Source organism: Chelmon rostratus, chromosome 8 (genome assembly GCF_017976325.1).
Source record: "Chelmon rostratus isolate fCheRos1 chromosome 8, fCheRos1.pri, whole genome shotgun sequence".
NCBI classification, from domain to species: Eukaryota; Metazoa; Chordata; class Actinopteri; order Chaetodontiformes; family Chaetodontidae; genus Chelmon; species Chelmon rostratus.
In genome coordinates this window covers 15,918,289-15,933,212 of record NC_055665.1, presented here as the reverse complement: position 1 = coordinate 15,933,212, position 14,924 = coordinate 15,918,289, and the positions used below count along the sequence as shown (strand labels likewise).

At 45.9% G+C, this 14,924-nt stretch overlaps 1 protein-coding gene across 2 annotated transcripts in view; it reads right to left on the bottom strand.

The window, feature by feature from the left end:
• ptprub (protein tyrosine phosphatase receptor type Ub) overlaps positions 1 to 14,541 on the bottom strand; it is a 151,873-nt gene extending 137,332 nt beyond the window's left edge. For both annotated transcript variants that reach the window (XM_041943280.1, XM_041943281.1), the window contains exon 1: positions 14,369 to 14,541. In XM_041943280.1, coding sequence (XP_041799214.1) covers positions 14,369 to 14,438 — 70 coding nt within the window. In that variant the 5' untranslated portion in view covers positions 14,439 to 14,541. The remainder of the gene's footprint in view (positions 1 to 14,368) is intronic.
• Between the last annotated feature and the right edge of the window lie 383 nt (positions 14,542 to 14,924).

Sequence of the window (14,924 nt, the reverse complement as noted above, 5' to 3'; positions counted from 1 at the left end):
ACCACTTGTGAGAAAGCAGCTTTCTTTCTACCAACAATGTGTGTGTAAAAGGCTGGTATGAAAAGAGTGTGTATGTATGTGTTTACGCCTACGTATATATGTTCCTGTGGTCATAATGGAGATCTTATGGCAGCTGGCCATATGGATGAGATTCTCTATCACTACACATGTAACTGTATATTACAAGTGGGGTAAACAGTGTTATGGTATAGTACATCTTCTGAATCAAGATACGTCATCACATCGATGCAACTCTGCAAATCCAGTATTTTCATAAAGCAGTCCTGTTCATAGATTGGCTGAAGTACTTGCAATGTGCAAGACAGCTAGAGATAACAAAGAAGTAATGTGGCTACCTCAGTAGAAACAGTAGGACATCTCACAGTAAACCGTCACATCGCCCAACTCTGATATCCCATCCCTGCCAGAGATGTGGCACGACGAGCCAAGAGGCCATTTGTTCAGTCTGCTGCAGACACCCTGTCTGTACGCCTGCCCCGCTCTGCTCATATGACCCTGTTTTCAGGCAGGGGAAAGAGCCAGTCCCGATCACGTGACCATTCCCAGTAATTTGTCATGATGCAGATAATGTTATCAGAGGCCATGGAGAGAGGGCAGTGTTTCTCCACGCAGGGAGTCGATCCCCAGCCCTGAAAAGGTGGCATGGAAAACTGGACCGTGTCAGGAAGGCCTCCACCCTGCGTGCTGCTAGAGGCCAAAACAATGTGAGTACAGTGGCTGCTGAGATAATAACATACCATGGTGTGTTGCGAGCTTTCATGTTGATATAACCACTAATGATCTACCTTTGTCTGGGTTTGTTGGTGCCTAGTGGCTCTACTGTAAACCCGTGCCACACACAGTGGCATGATAATGGAGATGACTGGAGGAATTCGAAGGCTGTAATTTTCCCGAAATTATAATCTGCACTTGTAAACATGTCCGCGTCCGTGTGCTCATTTACCCTGCAGCGTCAAAATCTGTTACTCCCATCCTGGCTGAGCAGTGACTGGGGAAGAAAAATGAGCCCCAAAGCACTCTCCCAGCAATCATCGGCAGGACGACTTCATTTTCATGAGCGGCGTGCTTTAAAGCCAGGGGTTGCAGTCGGCTCAGTTTCCCTCATTTCCTGCAAACATTTTATCAAAGCGGCGGCTCGGCAGAATCCAACGGAATCTGGCCTGTCAGCTTCAGAGTGACAACAAGAGGGCGGCTGTCGGCGGGACGTGAGAGGCTGCGTTTGCTATTCCTCGTTCCCTCCTCTCATCTCCATGTGTCTGCATTTCTCCGGCTTCACCTGCCCGCCCCCGCAATTCTTCACCTTGACCAGGATACATGACTGGGGAGCTGACAAGCCCCAGTGTGTGTGTGTGTGTGTTTTCTGAAGCATTTGTAGGTCAGAAAAAAAAAATAGCCTCACTGGGAGTCTGACAGAGGGCTTAGGAATACTTTTTAGTCTGGACTGGCACTAAAGCCTCACCTGTGAATGTAATATTATAGCAGTGTGTGTGTGAGGAATACAAAATTTGAAGAATATACACAGAATCACAGAGAAAAAAAATGTTCTGTTTCAACAGGTGAGCGCAGACAGAAAGCTATAACAATGCATTACAGGATAAGAGGCAAGACTATTCATGAAAGTGGCCTTCACGACAACTCCCTCCAGAGATTTAAAGTGTTTAATCTGAAGCACGCAGCTTCATGTGGAAGGCTTAGACAGTTCTAATCTAACAGGCCTGAGGAAAGTAAATTCCTCTATTTTCTGGTCAATAAAGTCTTAGAGAAGGAAAGGAGCAGGACTGCAAAAATGGCCATGAAGATATGGCGAGCGGTTGTTTCAATGAACTGCTTCCTGTGAACGATACAAACTGATCTTGTTAATTCTACTGCCCAAGGCAACACCTCGAGGGCACGCGGAGTACTAACATATCTGCAAACCCCACGCCAATCCCATCACCTAATGTGGACAGCGAAGTCAAGAGGTGCTGCGGATCAATTTAGGTTAAAAGAGGTTAACACCATTTGCCCTCGGCGTAAAGAAAGGGCAAGTGTGCGACTATGCATGGCTACAAATCTTTGTGCATATTGCGTGCAAAAGATATGCTGACAGACTTTGTGTCTTTGTGTGAGTGTGCAGGCAGCGTGTGCACGTACAGGCATGCATTAAAGCAGGAGTGTGACTTCCATCAACCAAATGATAGAAAAGGAGCTTCAAGACCAGTACCTGCTCATTACCTGAAGATGAGTCACTTTGCAAATTACAGTGCAGCCAAATGTCCCAGGTGTGTCATTTGACCCTCTTTCACTCCCTCCCTTCATTGCACACACCCACCTACATGTAACCACACACACACACACACACACACACACACACACACACAAACACAGATGCACACGCCACAACTTCCAAAAAAAGAAAAAAAGATGCACAGATTTTCATTCCAGGTGTGACATTTGTTCTCGGCACCGCTGTCGCCATCGAGACTTGGTTAGTATAATCAAGTTAATCTGTACAGCGGGAACTGGCTAATGAAGTTACCTTCTCCCATCGCCCCAGGCTGGGAAATTATGTCTCTGTCGGGGGCCTTTTAACCTCCGCATGCGCGCATGTTTCCCCTCACAGCCTCCGGAAACACACACCTTCACACACCCGCCTAATGAGCGCCTGGGGAGGCAGGCAGACGCACATACTCGTAGACAGGTCTGCTTTGAGCTCGTGTGCGCCCTGCCTAGAATACTGAACCCTTCCCAGAAACGCTGAGCGTACTGTAGATCCCCGAGAAGCCTTAAGGCTGAGAGGACAAGGACAAAGATGGAGAGGAAACACGGAGCACGGTGAAACCCAGCAAAGGGAATGATGGAGCAGTGAAGACAGGGAAATGAAGAACTGAAAAGCCCCTTGGCACAGGGCAGGGTGTGAAAGGCGTGTCTTTTACAAAGCTCAGTGGGGTCTAGTCTTACTTCATGTCCAGTTTCTGACAAGAATCACAGGACCAGCTCAACATGGGGGATTGTTAGAGTATATGTCATGGCTATTTTAAAATGTCTGACAACTTTCCAAAATAGCGTAAAATGAATATGGCCTTCTGCACATGTGAGACGCCATGTGAGAGAGCTTAAGTAGAATTTGAAAAATTTGTCTTGTCTCATGTGGATCAACAGGATCAAGGCTGAAGCCAATCAAGACAGTTTACCACAATCAAGTGTACATAAAGCCCAGTACTACATTTTATGATCAAGGCATCTATAAAAAAGAAAGTGGAGCACAACAAATCTCAATGAATTAGACTTAGAGCAGCAGACAACAGCTGTGAAAAGCAGGTGCTCTCCATTTTTGTCTTCTGATAGTTCAGACTCAACGCTTTCTGCAGCTGCTTCGCAATGAAAGCCTTCAAGAAAAACAAACAGATGGCGACTGATCACCGCGAGGCTACTGCATCAAGTGTCGCGTTACACTCGCTAAAATTATCTTAACCAATGGGCTACATTTACCTTGGAACCGTTTTTAGCCCTGGCTGCTTTCAGTTTTAGCTGCGAAACCTCGTCAAGACACGACACTTTAGTGAAAAACCTCGAGCAGAGGTTCTCATCATCCTCCTCCAGCTGCATCGTTCCTTTAGCTTTGTAGCTCTTAAATTCATCAGGAATCCCGCTCTAATGGACTGTTTGACCTCTGACCTTCTGGAGGCTACTAACAGCTTATTAAAATTAAAAACTCTTTAGCAGTGTCGTACTAAGATTTGTGGCTGCAGACAGGATAAATAGCCAAAGGGATTTTCCACAACTTGGACGCCCAAATGTTTCAGGTATTAATGGTTTATAACTGGTCTATAAAGCATCAGTAAATGGTTAATTAACCATTAAAAAGCTACTAGTTACAACTTATGAATACTTTATATCACAAAGTGGTACCAACATTTCTAAACCTATTTTACACTGTAGTTAAGTTACAGCACACAATCACCACTTATGAAAAAGTACATTTTCTTCTCAATAACTCCTCTGAACTTTCACTCCACCCACAGTTTGCATTATTAATTTCAGCTAGAATGAATCTATCACAGACCCAGACACAAGCATTTATTGGAAAGGAAAATCTTTCTTCTCAATCTCTGGAGAAAAAACAGCCAGACGGACGGGCCGATCTTAAATCCTTCAGCAGGAGTTTGTGGCGCCACAGGGACTCACTGGACTGGGATAAATCCTCAGTTCCATGGCCTTAGCACTGAATGGGGCTGTTTCCCCAGGAGCACATGTGCCTAACCAAGCCAAGAGACGACCAGTGAAGCGAGGAACCCTCCTCCGAGAGGTAAAACCTAGTTAATTCATCTGCCATAATGACAGCCGGAGCCACCGCTGCATCTACCCCAGCCGCTACTGAATCCCAATCAAAAGTTGCCTCCTGCTTTCACAAACACACAGAGGCTCACGCAATCAAACACTCGCACCTCATCCTGGCTCGAAGAGAGGAATTAAGAAGTCAAGTCGTCTGGGAGGAGCGTTCCTCCGTTGCTTTTCCAGTCAGGAGTGAATAAAGCCAAGTTAGCCAGACAAACACATTCCTGTCTGCCTCTTGTTCTGGCAGCGCTACCTCAGACGGGACTGAGTTAGCCCTCCATGCTGTGCAGTCCCTCTGATGGGATTAGCTCTTTAAAGACTGTGGAAAACAATTCCCTGCTCCTTCTCAGCAAGGTCAAAACAAAGCATTGCTGTGTCACGTCACGCACTGATAATTCTGCCAGTGATCCACCTGCAGGAATGTTTTCACATACACCAGAGCTGATGCCAGGAATGAACGCACGGGTTCAATGTAAATAAGAGTAATGCGACGAATTAAGTGGACCATTTGATGTAACCTTTCTGTGTTTGGATAAACCCTCTCCCTGCATTGTTATTATTCACACTGGCCTGGTTCCACATCCTTTCTAAAGGGCAACAAATGGCTTCGCTCGTGGTGCACAGGCTACAAGCATCGGGTTACCTCTGCATGTGGATCACAATAAAAGGCAGGGCTAACAAGAAAGTAGCAATAGCACTCTCTGTTTCACATGGTTTCAGCGACCATGTTTCCTGAAGTAGAGGAGGGCAAAGACCCGAGGGTATCAGGCTTTTCGTTCTGCCTTACAGCCCGTTCACTCGGTTAATGAGAACATTAATTACATTCCGCAAAAATATCTCAAAAACAGCAAGAGCGTGTGTGTGTGTGCGTGTGTGTGTGTGTGCATTCACAAGAGAGATGAACAATCACGCATGTTTCATTTCAAAGGTGCTGGTGTAAGGCAAATACGTCTGAACAGTGCTAAAATGCCTCAGGGAGGTGTACAGCAAAATATTACCATTTTTCTAATTAGGCTGAGACAAATTATAAAAAGTTTGGATGTGTGAGGAAGGAAGATAAAGCAGGAAGGTGGAGAGCACACTGTGGGTAAACAAAGCTATCTGCAGTAAAGCCTATTAGTGCAGAGCGAGGGATCTCAGCATCAACAGGTTCCCATTGTCAGTTGTCTTATTGTCACATGATACCACTGCTAAGCAGAGTAATACCCATATTAACCACCATTCTCCTAATGCCTTTTCTCCTGTCCCCTGTGATCAGCCTACTTCCAGCCATAATCCCAGCCTAAGCTGATTCTTAATTACCCTGGTTGTCCAGACAGACAAAGGCCAGGGCCGACCTGCTCCGAGGTCCCTGACACGCTGTGCACTCCAGCGACTCTCTAAACACAGAATGGCTCCAAAGCCTGTTTCTATGGCAAACCCCGGCTTCTTGATCTTCGCGGCGCGATGTATATATCATCAAAAGAATATGTCCTCAGCACAGTATGCTAATTCTTTCATTAGCATTTCCACACCATGGAGGAATAAAGCAAACAAAAGCTCCATAATAATCCACACGGCTGTGATTTATGGAAGTTCAAAATGGCTAACGGAGTTCAGCAAATATTTACATATAATCAGGTGGGAACAATCACCAATCTGGCCCTTCCGCATATACAAAACACACACCTGGGCACTCGCCAGCATGCATACAAACACCCACTCGAACACACACACACACACACACTCACACAGAGAGAGAGAGAGAGAGAGAGAGAGAGAGAGAGAGAGAGAAAGGGGCCAAGCAATTATTATAATCTTCTGTTTGTGGTTTTGAATTAAGCTCTTTGTTAACGACACCCCGTGGGCTCCCTGGACATTCCTGCATATTTCTGGTTCTGACACACAAACGGTGCACTGCCTTTGGCTGCAGAAGGTCCACGCTGTTTGAAAATGGCATGAAAGCTTTCTGTCCACATTAGTCTTTCCAAGTCGTCCTCAAAAAGTTTGCCATTCGTATCAAAACAGCAACAACAATAGCAAAGAGCTAAAATCTCCTCCGCTGGGCACACACAGCCCCCTTGAGCAAGCAGCTTTACAGTAGATCACATCACAATGGTTGTGTCAGCATTTCTGAAAAGCTCCCATTTTCCCTGTTCACATGACAATGTGAGACCAGTGTTTTTTAGAGTCATCCATGGGAAGCGTTTTCAAAAAGGTCAGTTTTCAGTGCCAGCTTACAACGGGTGGCACGCCAACATCAAAAAACACGTTTTCAAGCATATCCCCGTTAGTGCTGACATGCGCATCCCCTGACTGGAGAAGAAAACTTGAAAGGCTCCTCAAACAAGGCCATGTTGGTATCTACTTCAATCCACCCACGAGCCCCTCATCTCTTGGGGCAATCACCTCCCCGTTCCCCTCTTGGCTGAAGGGCCGAGTCGGTCGGCCAGCACAGGAACAGACAAAGGTCTTTCAAACTGTTTGACGAGCTGTCTCTCAAGAACACCAAGCAGCTTCACAATCATCAGTCCAGGAGGACCCTGGAGGGCTGCGAAGTGCCCCGAAGGAAGGTTTGTCAACGCTACTCCACCTGAACGGAAGAAGAAGATCACCTTTCTGGGTGTGTACAGACCTAAACATCAAAGTACATATTCAGACACGATGAGGAATTGTGTGTTATGCCTGTTTCTGAGCAACACAACAATGGCACAGTGATCTGGAGATAAAGGGCACATATTTTCTTGGTCAGGAGCCATCTCTCTTCATTAGTGTCCCCGCAGAACTGACTCACACCGTCTAAATGCACTGGGCAGCAAGTAGAGATTCATCTCTTTGCCCTCAGGCAATAATGCCACCTTGTCAAAAGAAATGAATAATAGACGCTGTTTTCAGTGAATCAGCTGTTAATGAGTGACTTGGACTGTGCATGTTGAATACTGTGACATGAGGGAAATGGTAACGAGGGGCAAACCCTGAACCGCTTGCCCCTGAAACGTCTCCCGATGAAACAAAGTGCAGCAGCCAAGGGGAAAGGGACGGGGGTGGGGGGTGGGGTTGTTATGGAAAGGGCCCTCACAATCCCCTGAGCAACTGCTGAGACAGTGCCATGTCAAAGTGAGGAGGATTGTGATGGGAGGTCATGTAGGATCGAAAGGAGAGTTTCAGGAGGAAGAAGACAATAAGCTGACTGTGACAGGCTGTGTTTGAGAAATCAATAGGCTCTGCTTTTGTTCTGTCTCACTTCAACACCTGAATCCGAACAAAGCGTCCAAGCCTGGCCGAGTTCTCCAACTCTCTGTACTAACATCGCTTGACAAAAGCTTTTCAACCCAACCGGCGGTCAGCAGCCAGTGTGCTGCTAGCATATCATAGCATGCTCCCATACTCTGCATATCCACTGTTTCTATTTACATTTAAATGAGATGCCGATTCAATCCCCCTGCAGTCCACGGTAGAATAAGGATTACACGCGTTCTGCAATAAAAACATTTTTTTTTTTTTTTTTTACAAATACTGAGCCTGCTGTGGATTTTTCCCTGAACAGAGCTGTGATGAAACTGTATGCAACTTTCACGTCAGTTTCAGTGGGTCTGATGTTTTCACTTCAGCTCAAGATTTCATGGACTTCATGAACTTGAAACCGCAGTAATGCCACCCAGCCCAAAATGAGCTTAGTCAACATCACATTCTCATTAATAAGACAGTAAATCAAGTTCTTTGTACGTGTTGTATATGCTCAACAGGTTGGGAACCAGTCTCTTGACTGATTTACCGCCAGCTGGCACCTGCGCCACCACAGCTGCCATGACCTACCCATAACCCACCAGCGGCAGCAGCAGCTGTCGCTGCTGAGTGTCACCACTGTGCCACGCGACTGCGCCACGCAGAAAGGGGGACAAAATGCCTTTAATTCAACAGCAAACAGGGGCGAGCAATGCAACGCAGAGGCGATTTAACTGAAAGACTAAAAGACTTCAGTGTTAGTTTGATTTCATGCTGTGAATACTACACCCGTTTAAATCAGCACCCTAGACATTATCTATGCTCTGCTTCACTCTGATGCTCTTCAATTTCCACTGTCGTAATAAAGTTTATGTGGAAGACTGTCAATCTAATAAGTGTGAGATACATCAGTGGTAAGTGTTCGGGTTCATGGTCGGGTCTCTCAGAGGATATTTCTTTGCCTAAAGGGACTGGTCAAACCAGAAATACCACTTCCCCTTAGAGAGCAGGCATCATGGCTCAAAGACAACTAAAGCCTGCATCCATTACACCGGTGGGGAGAAAAATGTCCTGAAGAGAGTGTTTTGACTTTTAGAGGAGTGTCAGCGGTTCAGATTTCACTGGGGGTTTCAAAATGCGGAGGACTACAGGCAGCTCAACAACAGGTCAGATCTCGACACCGCAATCCTGGCCTTATCCTGAACCCTGACTCCAGTGACCTGAGCATTCGTTTCATGCTGCATAAACCAAACAACAGAGGGCCTGAAGAATCTGGCTGCAACTTTGTTGACACAGGAGAAAGGTAAAGAGCTGAAACAGGCCAGTGGGCTAAATATAAACTGCTCGGGAGGCTTTCTTTCCTCTGGGTAGGGGATAAGGAGCAGCACTCGCAGCATCAGTCTTGCAGACCCACTTTTTGCAGTCTGGAGCTCACTACCCCGGGGGAAGAAAACACAGAGACTGAAACGGCTGCAGCTCACAGCCCTGCTTATTTCTGCGTTGGATAATTACACATCTCTGTGTGTGTGAGAGAGAGCGAGAGCGTGTGTGTGTGTGTGTGTGTGTGTGTGTGTGTGTGTGCTCGAGCTCCGCAGTCTCTCCTTCATATCCAGGCTATAAACACCGGCCCATCTGTGTTGAATGATAAATTTCTGTGTCCATTATTCAAGTAAAACATATGCTTTTAAGTGATAATGAGCATAATAGTCCTGTCATTTTAGACCAGGACATCAACAGGATATTCTGGAGCTTATTTGTAATATATACGGCCTTCTCATGGAAATGAGGCTCACTCTTTTGATGTCTGAGAGGATTTCTACTTTTTCCTGTCCTTTGGTCTGTACAATGCTGCTAACATTCCTCCGCTGCACACCCAGCTCCTTGTATGCGCTTACATCATGCAAGTCCTGGCTGGCTGGCTAATTCCCACTCCTACATCAAACTTGCAGGCCACAGACAGGACGCCACTTTGATCAAATTTAAGTAAAATGGACTTGCCGGAGTTTGAAAGATCAATACGGCATTAATAACACCTGGCCGGGGGAGCTGAGTGGCCTGCACCCCGGCTGTTGCTGCGGAGTGAGAAAGGACGAGGCAGGCCAAGGCAGGCCACTGACTGTAAATCTCTCAGTCTTGGCATCTCTACCAAGGCGCTGGAAGGTCTCGCAGTAACCCTGAAGAGCTGACGGTGGCGGCGGCTCCGGCCCCCGCTAGCATCAGTGTCGGGTGGAGTCACTCCGCGCTGTGGGATCTTCCCGCATGGCAAGACCCGAGTGCCTGATTTCCAGCTCTTGCAGGCACAAGACACTAACAAACCACGATGCTGAGTGGCACAATGCGTGCACACACAAAAATGCAGAAGCAATGCACACACTGTGTTTTCATCAATATGCTAAAACATTCATAGCATATGCCACAGAGGGTCAGTTTCAAATTAATAATAATAACAATTCCCTCAGAGCGGGGCCTATCATAGCTCTTTGTTGGCCTGCAGAATTGGCCAGTGAGGCTCAATGGCAGAGGAGGCTCACACACACACACACACAGCAGGAACAATTGTGCTTTTGGGCATTGCCCTCTTCTCAAGGCAACAACCTGCTCTTTCTCTACCTCAGAAACATGACTCCCAACCTGTACTTGACCTTTTCTGAAGAGCAAACAATCCTCCGCCTGAATAGGCCACAACTCACGGCGCAAAAAAAGAGAAAGGTGGGGCTGATTTAGGAACAGTAACATGTGATAATTAAAACAAGAACAGCAAAATGCTTAGCAGGATTAATTAGACATAAGAACCACAAGATGTGTGCGAGCAGCAGTCTGGCATAAAGAAACACTCAGCACAGCAGAAGCTAAGGTGAGATACAACACAAGGAACTGAGAAATGAGAGCAGCTCAAGACCGAGGAGGCCCCTGATTGGACACGTGCTTCCAGTGATGAGGAGTACCAATCATGGCACTTGGCATTAAGCAGAATTCTTTGAACATGTACAATAGATGGATATGTTTCATCTTCCAGTCTTGTGAGATGAGTAAGCCAATCGCGCGCTGGCTCTCCTCCACATAGCCCCACATTACAATAGATCAGAGACAGAAACTGGAGGAGACTCGCTGCAGAGCAGAGGACTCCTCTCATAAGTACCCCGTTTAATCACTCACACAAGTGCTGAAGGCAGAATGGCCGGCACACGCGAGCCCAGCAATAGTCCTGCTGTGCCCTCAGCTGAAAACAAAACATCCTGACCATCCATCTGAATAAATCCCTCTGTCATTCTCAGCTACCCTCTCTGAACACTGCCTTTGTCTTTGTTCCCTCCTCATTGCAAAGTTTTCCATCTGCTCTGCGAATTACTGCCCGTGATCCCGCAAAGATGGAAATCAACCAGCAATTCCAGGAGTCTGATTTAGGCCCAATCTCTGCCGCCCCTCACCCTCTATCCACAGATGGTGGCCTGGCTCCTGCAGGGAACACTTCCACTTTGTGGATTCGCTGCAACTCGGTGGTGCAAGGCAACATTTTTTACCAGCAGTTACATTTTTTTTTTTCCAACAATAATTCACAAATGCAGGCACTGTATTTTCCACCGTTCAGTTAGACGTCTGTTATAACGGACACATCTAATGGACTCTCAAGAACCAATATAACAGCTACAAATATGCGCCCTGAAATAAACCCTTTGCAATAAAAACAACATTTAAATCGGCACAGCAAGCACATGTAAACAGTATCAGGATGATTCTTTTGAAGAAATATGTTTCATGTTAAGAATTTTGGTCATGTGGTAAATAGATTATTCTTCTTTTAAGAGGAGCCTTCTCTACGTCCTGTTTAATCCCTTTAGCGTCGTCCTGTCTGTTTGCTGCTGTGAGTCCGTTCACCTGTTCATACCTGTGCGTCTGGGCAGCTTTAGTCAACAGAATGTCAGAAAAATACCCCCAAAGATATTCATGTGGCTATCATGTAGGCCAACGAAAGGTCTAGAAAGGAGGAACCTGCAAATGTTTGGAGTTTTTGCTTTAAACAAATGTACTAAGACGATTATTTGATGATCAAAATAACACGCTGTGCCCCATGCTCTATGCAATGTTCCCCAGCACGGCTGCTGATGTTTATGCAGTGTAGACTTGAAGCCCTAAAGTATTATTCATTCCATGCCATGCTTTAACTAGACAGTTTGAGCTTCACAGTTCTTTTCATCTTGATCCAAGTGCTATCTTATTCACTGAAATAAGCAAAAAGAATATTCTGCCTTAACTTTAGATCAAACTGGGAAATGAGTCATGAGACACAGGATAATTACACCAATCAGTTGACAACATTTACTGCTAATAGAGGAGACAGATGGCAATGAACAACCATTCAAATCCCATAAGAGTCAACAGAGGAGTGAAAGTGTCATATCTGGCTTTACACGATAAAAAAAAAAAACCCACACAGACATACAGTGCACCCTGGAAACGGGCTTTCATGTTCATAACCTCTTTGCGTCCAAGAAAATATGATACGAATGTGATATTTTTCTCCTCTTATCAACATCACTACAGTCGGTCCAGTGCAGCAGAGAGCCTCCATATTTCATAGCTTCTAATAATTTCACCTCCTCTGAACTGACAGCTTGGACTGACCGCGGCATAAGCACAAAAGAGTTATGGAAAATATGGATTCGATCGGGTGAGAAAGGCAAGAAAAGCCCAAAGGACTGCAGAGATTTTACTGCTATTAAGCACTCAAGGTTAAGGTGTGGTCTTCACACAATCACAGCAATAAAGGCAGACTGTGAATCAAAGGGGAGACTCTGAAGGCTGTGGGAGTCAAGGCTGCATTTATGCTCCTCAATTTTCCTCCTATAGGATGCAGGCAGGCGGCATGAAGGGAGTCAGGCCAAGGGGATGAGTCACATAGAGCAGAAGCCACAAAAACTAGCAGCGTTAACTATCAGCAGCTAACGGCAAAGGTAAACGTGCAGACGCCGAGGCTTGCAACACTCCAGTTAACAAACTAAAACAGCGACACCGTGTAGATATTTGTTGACAGGCACTCTCACACAGCCGTAGTGAAGCGTCACTGTTCCATTCAGCTCTTTTAATTGCCTGAGTGTGATTTAATCCTTCATATGTCTCAGCCTGTTCCTCCTAATGATTTGCTCCATTCAGCTCTTGACAATACACATTCTGCTTGCACGGTTTGTTGTTGAGTTGTACATACAAGCGTTGCACCAAGCACGACTAGGTTCTCCCCATTTCTCATGACACAGAAGCAATCGCCAGCGAGAGGTACAAATGGTGGCCGCATTTCTACCAAAAAATAACGAGTCAAATCTCATTATGATGTCAACATAATTAAGCCTTTTTACAACATGCATGTGACAAACACTGTGCGGCGTTGTTACAGTTTTGAAGCAGCCTGCAGTGTAAATGATATTAATATTACCGCCTTATTATTACCATGGTTTTATGTTCTACAGGGGTAAATTCATGCATATGCATGTGTGTGTGTGTGTGTGTGTGTGTGTGTGTGTGTGTGTGTGTGTGACAAAGAGACTCAAACAGGCCCAAGCCATTTCAGCCTTTAGAAGAAAGAAAAAATCCGAAATACACGGTGTAATTGCATTGCATGAATGACTAACAGAATTCAGAGAAAAAAAGCTGATTTTGAAAACACGAATGCAATGAATGTGAAAAGGTCTGTGTCAGATTCCCAGAAAAGTCATTTATTTCTGCAACTCGGTCTGCCTCTTTCCATTTCTGATAATATGTGGCCGATTGTCAAATTTGGAGAGATTTATTTATCCCACTGGAGCACTGCTGCGAAAAAGGAATGAGAAAAAGTCGGAGTATATTTCCAGGAAACATTTCAAGAAAATTGCATGATTTTGAGCATTTTATCTGACAGGCACATTCTCACCATGTTGGGGCTTGTTTGCACACTTACCAGAAAAGAGGACTTTTCAGAAGTAAGAGCCTTCTCTCCCAACCATTTAACAAGTGAACTTGGACAAATATGAGCATGAAACGTGTTTCTACAGTGAGACAAGCCAAAAGACCAGAGACAGCTCATCCAGCAGCTTTGAGAATGAAGCCGACTATTTCCCCTCAGTGGATGCTGGTGTGTTATTATGAGAATTTGGTTTCAAAAATCAATAAGCACTACAAATGCCTCCAACCTCATTAAGATGCAAACTTTTAAGGAGTCACTCTGTCTACAAATATGCAACCCAACGCCAGTATGGAGCAAGTCCAGGTTTTGGTCTCTGGATGTCATCACAGATCGGTTCAGGCTGTTGGGATTGGTGAGATTCATGCTCACAAATGTTGACTAATTTGCCTTCAGGTCGTGGGAGCGAGGTCCACTCCGTTATAAGGGAAAACTGTCGCTCTGAATGAACCCATATCTAACTTTGGATCACAATGTAAAACACCTTTAAGGCTACCTGGCGCCTTTAAATACGCTTGAGTAACAAGAAAAAAGCAGACGCAGCGCAGCAGAGGATTGTGTTCTTTTGGGAAATGGGAGCTTCCCCCAGAACAGCCAGACGCCTCTTAAATAAGCAACATTTTAGCAGGAGTCTGGCAGACAGAAAACTCAATACATCAGTTTCCAAAGTTATTAAAGTATTGGTTTTTTATTTTCTGCTGGGGAGGTCTGACATTGTCCCACTCGTAAGTCACGGGAGGCTGCAATAACCCGCAGACAAACGCTGTTAGGAAAAGGGGGCACAAAGTTGGCATCTTCACCAGACTCGCTCTGCTTTTGCTTTGAGCGGAGTTTCATCCACATGTTCAAACTTCCCAACTGCGTTTAGGAGGTCGAGATGAATACGCGCCTTACCTGTTGGCCCCTCGATGCCATCGGCGTAGATCTGGACAGCCAAAATCAACAGAAAGGCGCAGGTGTTCATCGTGTCGCTGTTTTAGTCCACTTTAAATGAGCAGGAGAAATCATTTCATTCACTCCGTGAGGTCCGGGCGCGCGAGCGGCAGAGCTGAGCCCATCTACTCCCCCAGTTCTCACTGAGCGGAGTTTCACAGACACTGAGGGAGACAGGGCAGAGCTAGTTCTGCAAACTGACGTCAGGGTAAACAGTTCAGGGAAGAGATTTCTTTCTCGAGCCCACTTTCCTTCCCAGCCTCCACTTCTCCGCGGTCGCAGAGTGAGGGCCGGGCGCCTCCAAGTGGCCGAGAGCGGCAATGGCACCGTGGTACTCAAACGGCGGCCAAGCAAAACCCCCAGACGGTGTGCGTGTGGGCTCACATACTTGTATCTTTGTGGGGACTGTTTTGTTTTTGTGGACATGTTTGCCTGTCCTCACATGTCTAAAGGGTTGTTTGGCTGGATTTTAGTGTAAAGATTTGAACTAGGCAGGTTATAAGGTAAGGGTTAGGGG